The 14,853-nt window shown below is 48.7% G+C and overlaps 3 protein-coding genes across 3 annotated transcripts; 2 read left to right on the plus strand and 1 right to left on the minus strand.

Moving 5' to 3' along the window:
• Nucleotides 1-982: 982 nt before the first annotated feature.
• Nucleotides 983-2,953, minus strand: KY384_004685 (uncharacterized protein; the record flags this gene model as incomplete). The annotated part of the gene is made up of 4 exons (XM_044813190.1): nucleotides 983-1,166; nucleotides 1,555-1,965; nucleotides 2,210-2,689; nucleotides 2,880-2,953. 4 exons carry the CDS (start codon nucleotides 2,951-2,953, stop codon nucleotides 983-985), a joined length of 1,149 nt encoding a protein of 382 aa, XP_044669468.1.
• A 1,030-nt stretch (nucleotides 2,954-3,983) lies between these two features.
• KY384_004686 (uncharacterized protein) lies at nucleotides 3,984-6,222 on the plus strand (the record flags this gene model as incomplete). The annotated part of the gene is made up of 3 exons (XM_044813191.1): nucleotides 3,984-4,036; nucleotides 4,085-5,152; nucleotides 5,202-6,222. 3 exons carry the CDS (start codon nucleotides 3,984-3,986, stop codon nucleotides 6,220-6,222), a joined length of 2,142 nt encoding a protein of 713 aa, XP_044669469.1.
• Nucleotides 6,223-8,147: 1,925 nt separating this feature from the next.
• On the plus strand, nucleotides 8,148-8,811 carry KY384_004687 (uncharacterized protein; the record flags this gene model as incomplete). The annotated part of the gene is made up of 2 exons (XM_044813192.1): nucleotides 8,148-8,204; nucleotides 8,386-8,811. The coding sequence occupies 2 exons, from the start codon at nucleotides 8,148-8,150 to the stop codon at nucleotides 8,809-8,811; spliced, it is 483 nt and encodes a 160-aa protein (XP_044669470.1).
• Between the last annotated feature and the right edge of the window lie 6,042 nt (nucleotides 8,812-14,853).

Here is a 14,853-nt window from a genome sequence, read left to right on the forward strand (position 1 = left end):
TAACCTAACCCTAACCCTAATCCTAACTTTGAGGTTAGAGCCAGGGTCCGAGCTTCGTGAGAACAGTGCACCACAGACTGTTCGGGCTCAGCTTATAGGCGACACCTACATGCATGGTGTCATGGAAGGAGAGTTCATGGAAGACCTTGTCAAAGACGGCCAGTTGATCAGAGAGCCTTGTGAAATTGTCCTTGTTTAGTCAAGTGGAATGTAGCACGTTTATATTTGATCTGGAATTTGCTAAATTATCTGTAATCTACGAATTGGTAAGCTGTCAGAGAGTCATTAGGCATCGTGACGCGAGATCGTTCTCCCTATCAATAGGCTGTCATCTGCATAGAGCGGACCTGAAATCTTTCCTACCACCTCTGCGCCCGATGCCAGCTTCTTTGGCTATCCCCCATTCTTTCTTCTTATTACAAATCCTAAGCCGTCCTGCCCTCTTCTCGGTATTCGTCTCAGCAGCCGCCAGCACCTTTCTGTCAGGTGTCTTGCCTAAAGGCTTAGAGCTATCTAGGGCGCTATACAACGACGATAACTAAGATGGCGGAGAAACTCCATCTTAGGCGGGATTCGCACTTAGATACATGGTAAGAAGGGGCATGTGTCGAGTACTCGTCTGCGTAGGTTGATGATCATGGCACGTAAGCAATGGCGACACCACCAAGCCTTTAACATCAGTAAATCCAACACGCCTGAGCCGTTTGTGAACATGATCGTAACAGACTGCAACTAGCGCATCATTATCAAGTTGGTTTGTGAGACTCCCTAGATCATCGCATGCGAAACTTTTGCTCATCAATAAAACTCCGTTCCGCATACAGGATGCATTATCCCAATCGTTATCCTCAAGTCCTATTTTGTGTAGGAAAACAAAATGCTTCCCTTCCTATCCATGACACTGCTCACTTCTCTCGCCGCTTTGACGTCAACCTTCCAACAACAGCTTCTCGGTAATGACAGCGCTTCTTCTCCAGCCGACTCATTGGGCTCCCAAACCCCAACTTCCATCCAAGGCCGGAGTATCCTCATTTGCAATGAGAGGGACCCCTTTCCACTTACCAGACTCGACCGCTGCATCTCCAATGCGAACCGCATCACTCTCGAACCAGGCGCCGATATCCGCAAAGAATTCTCCGCTGATTGGACGAAGACTTGGTACAACCCTGAGTGCACCATTAAAGTCGTAGCGGTTAGACAAGGGGCGGGAGACACATTCTCATTGAACGAACTCGCTGAGCGCTCTAAATTTTTACTTGAGACTTGTAATGCAAGATTGGGGGGTTATAGATTCAAGGGCGGGGAGATCAGCGTGGGGGATCATAATGGATTTGAGATTGAGTCGTTTAGCCCTTTGCCTAACACTGACCATAAGGCCGGTAGTAGTTTGACAGTGATATCATAGAGAGCCAACCCTATCGACAAAATACTATATTCGAATCTCAAGCATATTACCTCATCGCCTTCGGACGACCTGACGCGTCTGAAAAGTCGATCGCTAAAGCAGATAGAAGACATCGATCTATTGCTGCCGAAGATCACACCATACCTCACGTAACGGTCCCATCCCCATCAGTGTCCCCCGTCATGCCATCAACAGGAATAGCGAAGACGGGCGGATCCCTAATAGCGGCAACATGGCAATTCACAAACCTCGACGTCTCGTGTCCATTACTCTTCGTAATCTCAACCTTCTGAAAAGAAACATTGAACCCATTTGCCAAAATCGGCGAATACGGTAAAGTAGGATTTGGCCGTGACGGCGCGTCGGGCGGTGGACAAGGGAGGTCTTTGAAATTGAAGGCGTGCGCTGCTGGCGTGGAGCGTGGGACATCTTGGAGCGTTGCCAGGTCTTGTGCTTTGTATTTGAAGGTGAGAGGTTCGGCGTCATCGGCTCCGAGCCAATTCCTGCAGTTGTCAAAGTTTTGCGCTTGGCTGTAGACGACGTATGCGTCGGCGGCATCTCTGGGGAGTGTTAGTCCTGGTATACCGTTTGAGCTTGGGGAGTTTGGCTTGGTCCTTACACTTGAAAGGGAACCTTGGATGGAGAAGGCGGTTTTGACTTTATAGTAGATAGACATCCTGTGTTTGTGGGACTTGGAGCGGTATAGAAAACGGTTGCACTCTGAGCTGAATAAGTATAACTCCCTCAGCATTGCGGTCAAGACTCACAGGATAAATGATATAGCAATCGTCATTGACTACGCACTCGCCATTTGATGCTGGGACTAGAGTGCCAGGATCGAGCACGGCTTGAAGACCTTGAGACACTCCTTGAAGCAGGGGATCATTAGCCAGCGTGTCGAAGCGTGTAGCTGGATCAGGCTTTGGCGTGTCTATGACCACGAATCCCACATCATCAACAGTGTTTGGTATCGCATCCAAGGCACCGACAGAAGCAGCGAACTGTGGTTTCACGGCGACGATCCTCTTCATGTAGAGCGTTTTCTCATTGCCCTGTGTGTCGCGATTCTTCACGGGCCATATGTACGATTCCACGGAACTGTCGGCAAGCCTGGCTTTGTTTTCGCTAGGATCCAACAAAACATCGCCGACATTGAGCGAAACGCCATCTGCTATACCACTTTCGACGGCTCCAATCTTGATAGGAGCATTCGCAGAGACGCATTCGGTGTATTTACATCCTTGCCAAGGAATCTTCGCATCAGGTTGTGTGAGGTCAATAATTCTACCTGATACTGCGCATAAGAGAAAGCTCCATAGCAAAATGCGATGAGGACGGTGAAGACTTGATCTCATTGTGCTATCTAGAAATCGAGACATGAGCTTGTGAAAAATGAAGGAAAAAGGGTGGCTACACGGATGACGATCTATCTTGAAGCCTCCGAAGCGAAATTGAAATGACATGCCGACTTGACCGGCCTCGGTGCAGACGTGATCGATACAACATTCCTTCGTCTCCGCGAAGACTTTCTTGTTGGGGTATAACCATCGTGTTCATTGGCTGAAGGTCTTGTTTCGAAGTTAGCTTATGGTGGTGCGTTTCGAGAATCGGGATTTGAAAGGAGCTGAAAGGTGAAACATGGGGCTGAATCCCACAGACTATTGTTTTTTCGGACTAGAACCAAGAAACGTGCATTTCAAGGAGGCTGAGCGAGGCGCGAGGCTGGGCCGGTTCGCGGCGCAGCGTCACTACCGCAGGTACCATGCATAATGACCCGCTTTTTTTCGCCTACGCAACCGCCCTGAAGGAATATGTGATTAAGGGTTAATCCACCAACAGAAAACCAAACTTCACTGACGGCAGAAAGAAGGTTGAACTGCGCAATCTTGAGTAAGGAAACGTCTACCTCATGTGTCCGCCGCAGTATTGACGTAGACTCAAGCATTATTCGTAGTATTGTCCAGAGCTTGCAAGTCCCTAATCGTACCCGCAGCGATTACTTGAGTATATCGTGGTTGGAGCATTTGATACAACTTCAAGTCTTGTTTGAATTGGATTATAGATACGCAAGACCCGCGTCGAATAATTGAATCTGAAGCTTTTGGGGGTCGCTAGGGCTGAAACAGAAAGTCAAAACACCCTTTCGATACTATATCATTCTGGTTTGCTGTGCCGCACCAAATCCTGAAGGATCAAATCCCGCAGGTGGTGCAGCCTAGCAGAGTTCACCTCGCCCCCCAGCCCTAGATTGTCGAGGTTGATGGTGAAACAAAAGCAATCGATGGGATTCGGATTACGAGCCGCTATTTTTTGGATAAAAGCAATGAGTCTTGGAATGACGAATGGTGAGGAAGTTTTGACGCTCCGCCGAACGACACCGCGTGTTGAAACTGAACATGTCGTTTGACATTCATCGTGCAGATACCGAGACGTACAGTCTTGCCTTTTGCGTGGAGGCCTTGTATTCTCCCGATCACTTTGCAGCGGATCGTTAAATCCTCAACTGGCTGCGATTCCGTTTAAAAGGAGACCTGCCTTTCGGCCGGAGCTTGCCCTGGGCAGCCCTTGAATAGTCAGAATGCCGAATAAGACATCACCATCACCTATCTCATGGGCTCCTTCCCAATATTGGTGAGACTATTTACTTCTGGCTGGTTGCGCTGTCGCTTATGTGCATAGGGATGGCGATGATGGTCAGTGGTCATCGTTTTCGATACGAGTAGGTAATCCGGGGCAGCTGGTACGAGTTCTGCCCTCGACAGCAGGCTCAGCGACTTGGGTCGTTATGCCAGATGGATGTCAAGGTACTGCACCAAATTGTAGTGATTCTCGCGGTGGTCTTTTCAATCATAACCAATCGAGCACATGGAAGAATCTGGGGCCATTTACTTTGGCGCTAGAATTGAATCTCAACCATAACGAGAGTGGGCTTTATGGCCTAGACACAATATCACTAGGATTGACTGACGCTGTTGGTGGGCCGACTTTGGAGTCTCAGGTCATTGCTGGAATTGCTACTAGTCATTGGTATACTGGCATACTTGGCTTGCAACAGCAGCCGATGAACCTGTCTAGCTTTACTCAGTCTGAGCCAAGTTTCCTATCGTCGCTGAGAACGCGCAACCTGATCCCAAGCCTTAGCTGGGCATACACCGCCGGAGCCTACTATCGTGCGTTTACCTCATACCTTGACTTCCCCATCGGTGAATGGTATGCTTACTGGCTTCATGTAGAGTCGAGGGGCACTTTTGGGAGCCTTACATTTGGTGGCTCTGATCTCGCGAGATACACACCAACAAACGTCTCTTTCGCCCTAGCCCAAGATGTACAGCGAGATACCGTTGTCGCCATTCAGGCCATCACATCGACGTTCAACAATGGATCTGTAAGCAGTCTTTTGCCCTCGCCAACACTCGCATTCATCGACTCAACTGTACCATATATCTATCTTCCGGAAGAAGCGTGTAAGACATTCGAGGCGCAACTCGGTCTTGTCTGGAACCAAAAGCAAAACTTGTACTTCGTAGATCAGACTCTTCACGATACTCTATCGAATTTGCAACCGCGTTTTACGTTCCGTCTCGGCAATGATAAGATCACGGGACCGACCGTCAACATCACTCTACCATATTCGAGCTTTGATCTTACTATAAAGCCACCACTTCTCCCGAATGAGACATCATACTTCCCTCTCAGACGCGGTAACGATAGTCAGATAACGTTGGGGCGGGCCTTTCTGCAAGAAGCGTAAGGACTATTGAGATCAATGCTCGCACCACGCTGACAACTGATGTAGATACCTCATCACTGACTATGATCAAGGGAATTTTACGGTAGCCCAGGCCATACATAATGACACAGCCAAACCTCAGCTCGTACCGATACCATGGAATGCCACAGTTAGCTCTGCCTCTAATCATCACCTCAGTCAGAAAGAGAAGATAGGTATCAGCGTGGGCTCGGTGGTATTAGGGATCTTAATCTTGCTGGCAATCTTCTACATCCTTCTACGGCGACGGAAGTCCCGGGCCTTAACGCAAAACCGCCTCCCAGAACTTTCGCCAGACGCAGCCACCGGTTCACAAAAGATGCAATTCTATGCCACACATGAAATTGGTCATCAAAGTGTCAAGGAACTGCATAACATCTCACACCATATAGAATTGTTGAATGAGAAAGCTGCATCTGGTTCCGGACAAACTATGAATGAGCTCCCAAGTAAGGCTCATATATCTCAATATGAATTACCCGCATCAATGATTGCGGACGGCAAGTCATCATGTTCGACCGACACCATGCCTTCATCGCCCGACGAAGCGCGACAAAGTATTCAAGAAGCATCATTAAGTGATACAGTAGTTGCGTCGGACTCCTTTGGAGATCGCAACTCGTCATCGTTGGCGCAGAATGCATCACTAAGATCTGGAATATCATCGCGATTGGGTCGCACCGGACAGTTACCCATATCACCTAGATTGGGACCAAACCTAGCTACACAACCCACGCCAAACTCAGTCAGGATTACAGACAAGTCTAGTACTCGGTTGAACAAACCCCTTCCCAAAGTGCCACCCTCGCCACGCTGGTCTGACAACAACACCCTATGTCACAAAACATTATCTCCAGCGCAAAATCTCGACAGCAACAGAGTATCACCAGTGGCCTTGCCAAGAGCTGGGGGTAGGTCATTCGGAAACTCCATGAGACCAACACCAAGTCCAGCAATGTCGCAAATGTCTACCTACGCAGCTGTCTTTGATGTTGAGGAGTATACCTCAGATGCCGAACAACCCGAGAGGTACCGTGAAGACAAATGAACTGGATATTTACATCAACAATACTAGCGCGTAGACGCGTCAAATTTGTCGTGAGAGCACTTAAGGCAGCATGAGGAGCAATACCGAACGGCGCATTCTCATTCAAGGAAGCCGCGACCTCGAAGATTGCCACCTGGACACAAATGGCTTGCTCGCGTTAGAGAATCATTTTGATGGTGTGGGTTTGAACTGGACTGTCTTAGGAATTGTCGTTGTTGTCCGCATATCCACTCAAGGGACTTCTGCGCATTCTTTGAGCGCCACACACTTGAAGTCATCCCCCGTCTTGTCGATCACCAATGAATGATACAATCAAATATAATTCGACGACCAACTAACTCCCCGCAAGGCAAGGTTGGCTTTGAAGTTTCACTGAGGCAGCCTTCATGGGTGCACAACCTGAGGCGATGCAGGCGGCATTTTCAATCACTTTAGGGGTAGGAACAACTCGTCGTTTACGAAGTGAGCCCCATTGGGCAGCCGAGTCCTGTGGTCCTGGGAAAACAAGACTTCATAGCCAAACGAAGGCCAAAGTCTCCCCAGCCACAATGTCTACAATCAATGGTTATTAGCGAAGACTTGAAGTTGGTAGTGGACGCCGTTTCAATTCAAGATACGTGAATAAATGCGTGGGAGAATGCTCGCATCAGACACTAGCAATTGAACATGCGACAAATTTGTTGTACATATCGGGCCGAAAATTTGGAAACACATACAAAAGCTCTATCATTACAGAGCGTTTTAAACAGTTCATAAGCCTGATGCTGCTTCTCAAGGTCCTTCGTGCGCGCCCACAGGCCAGTCTCTTAGTGATCATTCGTCGAACCCCATCTGAGACTCACTGATCATACGTCGTCCACAACTGGTCAAGCAAAGGGTACATGCGCAACGTTGTTCCCTCCATGGATGTGCAGTATTTGTCGTCGATGATTTAAAACCTCGCGTTTCAGACCAAAGGGGTCTAGTTGAGGGGGGGTTGGAGGACATTATTACAATGGCGATTATGAATGGCGCCGGGGGGACGTGCAGGCATTATCTGTCGTTATTACTGTAGGGGCGGAGAAAGAGGCAGTCATCGAGGCCAAAATTAGGGGTGTTTGAGTGAACGGAAGATCAGGAAATAGCAGTCACTTCTGCTGTTCGAATTCAGTAGTCTTCGGAGAGACCATCTAGCAGACTTTTTCCGATGGCTACCCTCACTTTAGACATAGGAAGTACTAACAGGGTCAATAGGTTCTTATATGTCCGATCCTTGCTACGAGATATACAGCGAAATTCCAACCCAATCGTCGAGGAGCGAAGGCCGACCTGTCGTTGCAATACCATGAGTCAAACAAAAAGTCCCGGCTCCACGTCTATTCTTGTTGTTTTGACAATATCACTGCCCGATGTACCGTCTCCCTTCGCTGTCGTTCCAGACAGACCAAGTGGAAGCGTCGGTTTCATACCAGTTCTGAATTGATGATTTGGAGTGTCTGCCAGAGGAAGATGAATACTCGAATTCCCCTTTGCCGGCCTAATCTTTTCACGGATCCACCGAGCACCAGGTAGAAGGGTCGGAATGCAGGCAGCAATGATACCGATATGGACCTCGAAACTGGTGCTTAATCAGCTTCAAATGATGACTAGCGAACAAAAGAGGAATCATACGTTCTCCAGATCCAATTAATGATGCCACCGTCTTGATTTACGTCAGCTAAGAAGCTCGTTCTCTCGTCGGGGGCGGAAAAAACTCACAAGATACATCCTTTTCGGGAACCGAAGCGTCATTTAGCACAGTCCTTACGATACAACATGCGCCGGTACTGTATAGTGCTTAGCAAAGAAGGTCATCCCTTGTGGCAGCTTTCGCATACATAACTCCCAATCCCATTAAGCCGCAAAGCGCTGCCTTAGTCTGCCATTTCAATTGCACGCTCCACAGGATGAGGATCGGATATGCGGCGAATAAGAAGTCAGAAACGACAGATATGACTTCAAAAGTCCCACCCTAAAGTCAGCAGACACTCAACCGACGGAACGTGTAGACAGCAACTTAGAATGGTGACGAAGCTTACTGGCTTGCGCAAAGATTATCTTCCGTAACACCGCTTTCGAAAAGCATTGGCTGGGGATAGTCTTATCCCACGCCGCATGCACCGGTCGACACTGAAAGATCCACAGCAACGTCAAAACCACATTGCTCACTACCAAGACCGCCAACGCAAGCTGCAGCGGCCTAATCAAATACTTCGTAAACGGAATCCTCAGCAAGAAAAGGCAGATGGACACTTTCGTCCACATCAACGTCGCAAACGTCTGGATCCACTCGCCGAATGTGTATTTTTGGAACTCGAGCAGTTGGTGGGGGGACAGGTACTGGTAGTGCCGCCCGAAGCCGTAGTGCACTTCTACGAGGACGAAGGCGGGACCGATTATCAAGCCGATCTAGACATGAATCCGGGTTTTAGTACAGACGGGGTGTTGGTGGGTGGGTCGAAAAATGGGGAAGCGGCAAGTAAGGGCGCCGAGGAAGAAGTTGAAGGGGAAGGGGGAGGAGAATGGAGAAGGGGGAGAGGGGGGCTCACGGTCGCAAACATCATAGTGTAGTCGTCCCAGCCGAGACTCTTCACGATCCATGCTCGTACGGCAAAGCGGAGGGCGGCAACGATGTAGGACAGGATTGCGGGGATGAGGACGAGGATTACGATGCCTTTGCTGAAGTCGTCGTTGCCAGAGGTGAGTGGAGCGGAAGGGTCATCTAAGCCCCCCATCTCCCTAATAACGGCGTAGAAGTATCTATGGCTGGCGGAGGGCCTCGGTGGCAGGACTGAGCGACGTCCGTATTGCTGTCAAAGAGAGCGCAAATGGCAGGAACGCTGCCGACTTTATTGGCAGCGTTGCAACAAGGTCGGTAGTTAATTAATCAAAGATGCGACAAACTCTTTCAAATAAAGGTTGAGGGACCTTGGAAACACACCGCCAGTGAAAAGCCGCGAAGGGTAGTAAAGCCGTGCCGTCTGCACCTCACGAATTGCTGTCCCTGACTCGTTCGCTTAGGGTCAGGGTCACTGTCGAGCGGACCGACCAAGCACGCAAAATTGCGGTACGGATGACGAGAATTAAGCTGCACATCAGGGTCTTGAGGGTGTGGCTATTGTCCCTAGCTCAAAAAGATGTGGGATCAACATACTCGTAGTCAAGGTTGCGGAACCTCATTCTAAAGCCCGAGCAATAATAAGCACCTTGACACTGACAGTGAGACAGCCTTACAATACCCGTTCTGACTACTATGTGAGATGAACTCACGTATGACAGGTTGCTGAGCCTCCATCCCCCCCAAACACTTCGTGGATTCAACAACACAATCAAACCATCGTTTGCGATCGACTTTCTGCAGGTCGAGAGTAGCTGCATGGCCCTAGTGAATAGCTTGCGGCTGGGGCCTGGTGACTGGACCGCCAATAAGTCCCCGTAATGCAGTGTTGGTGGGGTACAGAACGCCTTCCATATGGAGCAATGATCGGAGGATTGCGCGGGGTATATCCTCCCGTGTTTCGCAATATGCAGGACATCGAACGATGAGGCTCGCTGGTCTGCTACTAAGGTAGACTGGAAGTTGGGCCTTTACTTGTGGATTATATATCTATATGAAGGAAGTTGATGATTGAACATATCAACGAAGGGGTGGGATTGGAGTAGTAGAAGGGCGCTCCCCCATTACAAATTTAGGCCTAATATTTAAAAGATCGAAAACGAGCACAGACGCAATTGGGAGGAGAGAGCAGCAAAATACCAGCGCGCCGACGCTGTTGCTCAACCATTTAATAGGAACGAAAATTGCGCCCTCACTTTTGCCTAAACGTACCATCCCTCAAGGCCGTACGAGAAAAGCAATAGAGATACCTTGTCCTGCCACAACTGCTCCCAGATTCGTAGTACTATGGTTAAAAGAGGGCATGTGGCCCCCTTCTTATAAGCATTGTAAGCAACTGACCCCAAGAGACACATCTCATCTAGTAGGCTGAACTGCCGCTCTTCGCGGCCCTAAAAAGGAGTATCGAAGTGCGACCTTCTTCGTCGCGGTCGATTGGCGAGAGGCAATTCTCACAAAACCAGCAACTAGACACTGGCCCACGATACCTAAGCAACATGCCGTATACGATGTGTACCTTAGATACTGGACCTTCTTGCACTGGCTGCATTAACGCGCCACCCTATCTCAGTAGGTTTGCAGATGATATAGAATACCGCGGCATAGAATGTCAACAGCAGTAATCATTTATACTTTAAAAACGACCTAAGGTACTCAAGGATCGCAAATTTCCTTTTCAAGTGGCTTTTCTAATCTCGGAGAACTATCTCCTTGCTAGACGCAGAACCTTTTTGAAACCAGTCGCGAGATCGATTTCGCCGACGTAGTATTTCCACACGCTGGAGTCGTTCGAAAGGAGGGCGGCTTAGTCACCCCAAGTAAACTCTGCCCATTGTTGTAGCTGCAACAGTTCTCCTCGTCGATCCTTTTGTTTCGTAGCTCAAGGAAGAAACATTCGCATTACATGCCTCTTCGCGTGCGCAGATATATGTATTATCACCAGCGCTTCCCTCATATCTTCTGTGTTCGTGACTCGAATAGCCGTGGCTAGGCATGATTGGTCGCACTGCCTGGCATGGAAGGATTGATGATCTTCTGTATCAGTGACTCGGATAGTCGTGACTAGCCCTGATAGGCTGCGCTGCCTTGCATGGATGGCTTGATGGTTGTGCAGCCCGCTCTGATTAACCTTGCGCATTTCTTTGGAAAGGTGTTGTCCGCGTCGGTCGCTTATGCTTTGTCTTCATACAGCAAGTTCGGGAATTCTACGACAGCCTTAATTATAAATAATTAAGCTGTATAGATATCTCGGACCTCCACTGTTCATAGGCAGGAGGACGTATTGATATGCGCTTGTACACAGGGGTTTGCTATTTGTGATGTCAGAGGCCTTTCTTGATGGTACTCATGCGCGTCATTTAAGCCTATTATTATGGACATTAGGTTGTGTCTTAGCCCGATTGCGCAAGACGGTAGAGTTCTTTTTATAAGAACAATTTGCATGGATGGGTTGGCGGGTTCGAATATTGGCAATCCATACACTGGATAGGGTTAGCAGAATGCTGTATTTTAGGTGCCAATACTCCACCGTTTAACCAGCAGCCCATGGTCTTGTCTGACTCTGTGACAGGGACACTTCAAAGCACGAGGGTCCTGCAGAAGCGAGCGCCGGTGACGCCTTTTTGGAGAAGCATCTTCTTAAGGGCCCTGATTCTTCCGTTCCTGACGCTCTAAACTACATATTTGACCATCTGTTACTCTCGCTTCTACGCCGGCTTCGAAACATCTATCAAACAATATGTATTCGAGCGATCATACACTTTTCTATGGACTCCCTTTCGTCACGCTCTATCCATTTCTTTACGTTATCCACGCGACGCTCTTCAACGCCACAGCTCTTATCAACGCCCAACCACCACTGGAAACGCAGGTCAATATGCAAGAAGTCAAACCAATCGCACCCGGTCTAAAGCTCGCCCAATGTGCCGATCTTCCCCCTCCGAGTCCCGCTCCACTTTTGATCTCGACTTCTCAGGCTTAGAGGTACGCTTTCCATCCCCGACCTCCCCCCATCCCCGCCTTCCAATAGCGACAGCAGATAAAACTGACCCTGAGATCCCAACAACAGTTTAAAGGCTATTACCAGTATTTCCCTCCGTTCAATATCTGCTACGATATTTATTTCGAAGTCTTCTCCATTAGATCCCCTCAGATCGCGCATTGTGAAGGCCCTGCGCCAGCGTTTTCTTACTGCCAGGGTTGGTTGGAAAGCGAGTTCCGTGGCTCTATCGGCGCTTTTGTGAGGAATGAGACGGAGCTGTGGGTGCGTGTTATTGGTGACCTAAAGGAAAAGAGCGTTAGTGTGGAGAGTAAGGTGTTGGATATGCTAGCAGATATTGCGACGGCCATGGGGATCGATTAGCATGGTGCGAGGCGTGAGAGCGAGGGACGATAGTCGACGGCTGCTCTGATTAGGTAGAGCTAGGAATACCGTTGAAATGGTAGTGTAGGAAGGTTGAAGGTTGAGGGTGCTATGAAGTGGCCGCCTGAGCACGGGGTTGATTGTACGTTTTCCATACTCGGGTGAAGCTAAGGCGTGGGTCCAAGCAGAAGAGTTTCGGGTCTCAAAGGGAAGACTGGATGGTTGAGCGCCAGCGGTCGCTACCGAGGGCGTCTAGTCAATTGAGGATACTGGGATTGTGGTGGAGCCAAATTGCGTGAACACGGGATATCAATCGGGCTGTACCTCCAATAGGCTGCGGAATAAAGAACTCGAACTTCATTATCTCCACAATTTGCAGCGAGCTCGCCAACAGCCACAAATATCGAACCATGAACCTGCCCAGAAATGTGAGAGTCGACTCTTGAAGCCCATCACCTGCAAATTAGTCGCACCACCAGTATCTACCATCACTATAGCCTCCACGTCAGGACCCACCTTCTCCCTTCCCAAGATCGCTGATGCTGAATCCACTTCTGCTAGAGAGTTCCATTATGCTCCCTCCGCTCACGTATCAAGAGATCAAAATTAAGCCCCCAATCTGGCTGCTCCCTAGGACTCTCCATCTCGTCTTACGATACGTAGACTCGAAGGGATTGGTGGATACACCTCCCCTGAGACGACCGAACTTGTTAGCGAAGAGCAAGCGAAGGACGTTGGTGACCAGTAGGTAGGAAGATTCATCTTATCGCAGTGCATCTTTCCACCCGAGTTGGACTGTGAGAGAAGTGATGTGGTTTGTATAGTACGTTGATTCGTCGGCCACTTCGCAGGAGAGTAAGGCGCTTACCAAGGCCGCAAATCATGTAACTTATTTGGAGCATGCTATATGCAAGGTACCCGCGTCTTATATAAAACTATACGTCATCGTGGATAGGGACCAAATCCTTGTGGCAAAATGGGCAGATATACTTAAGATTTTTGACTTTGTAGCAAATGCTATCATGCTATGCCGCCACTCAGCATAGTATAACTCCAGTATACTGATATGTATGTATTTAGTTTAGTAGGGTAGCTTTGAGGTTTAACATCTACAATATCATTCGACAATATCTTAAGGTGCTGACTCGACCTTCAACTGGCGGTCTTCAGTCATCTTACATAGTACATTGGCCGCGAGTTCAAATGAAGAGTCACTGAAGCATAAGGTTAGATTGTTGAATTGATTACTGCAACACTTAGGGTTGCGTAGTGCAATATCCACCGGAAGCTTCTCTGACTTCACGGTTCAATGTTCAAATAGAAGATTGTGGCTCACGCAAACAACGGCACTGCATGACTATCCGTGCTAATGAAGGGTAAGCTGGCTCAGTGAGATTGCTGCCAATGAAATGAATTGAGACCACGTCACTGTTCACCACCCGGAAGTCAATCTAGCATAACAGATCGTTGGTAAAGCTTAGCCTGCCAGACTACGGCAGCCTAGCGTTTTATTAGCGAAGCCTTGCCTTCTGAGGTATAGAAAGAGATACTCAAGCGGCACAGACGGCCTTCTCCGCCTACCAAGACTCGGTGATATTCGGTTGAGGAGCAGGATCTAGCTCTCTGCAGATCGATCTCTTCACTATATAGATCGCGCAGATCTGTGCACCTTCCTTTGTTCCTGCATCTTCCCTGCATCTACCTGCATCGTTCTGCACGTCTAGAAACTCCAAAAACATAGGAAATCATGAAGAGCAACATCCTCCTTTTTCTCTCCATCGTCGCCTCTGGCACTCTGGCCGCAGTCCCTTACATCAGAGTAGCCCAACATACCTTCTCTGATGCATCGGTGTGTCCATCGGTTCTCTACAGTGAAGCTATGTGCTGCGCTGTCGATGTTGGAGGGATCGCGGACTTGGACTGCACAAAGCGTACATTTTCCTGCTCATAAATCTCAATTGTCAAGCAATACTGACGGTAGCGATAGCGAGTGAAGATGAATATGATAGTGCTAAGGACCTTGAAGCGCTCTGTGCGAAATCCGGGAAAAAGGCTGGGTGCTGCACGCTTCCCCTCTTGGTATGTTTGATCTTTGCTGTGAACGTTGTTCAGGGTGAAAGGAAGCGCTGACATACTTGAAATCTATAGGGGCAGGGCTTACTCTGCACAAAGCCTGTTAATGCAGTGAAGACAGAGGAGTTATAAATATTCATATGGCATCTTGAGAACGAGGTATCGTGAGCCTTGGCGCGGCCGACGTACTTAGACCGGGATGTATTGCTTTGCTTGCTTGCTGATCGCCAATACTGTCGTCGCCGCCTAGAGTAAGGAGCTGATGTTCGAGAGCCACAAATGTAAATTACATGTCCATGAGTCTTCACCATCTCCCTGTAGTAGATCACCTATGGTTCCTAGATCTGAGTCTGCTTGTTAGCGAGAGTTTTCGTTGGAGTAAAAGCTTAGTTGTAGAAGCGGCACGATGACGACCTAGCTCATGAACTCATATCCGGAGATGCTCGGTTGAATGAAGGCCCAGACCACGACACATGGACTACCCCACTCAAAGATGGAGAGCCTCCCCACCATCCTACTGTTTCCTCCATCATCAAGACCACGGTCCTTATCTCCTTATATA

Source organism: Bacidia gigantensis (genome assembly GCF_019456465.1).
Source record: "Bacidia gigantensis strain McMullin 20006 chromosome Unknown contig_244, whole genome shotgun sequence".
Lineage (NCBI taxonomy): Eukaryota > Fungi > Ascomycota > Lecanoromycetes > Lecanorales > Ramalinaceae > Bacidia > Bacidia gigantensis.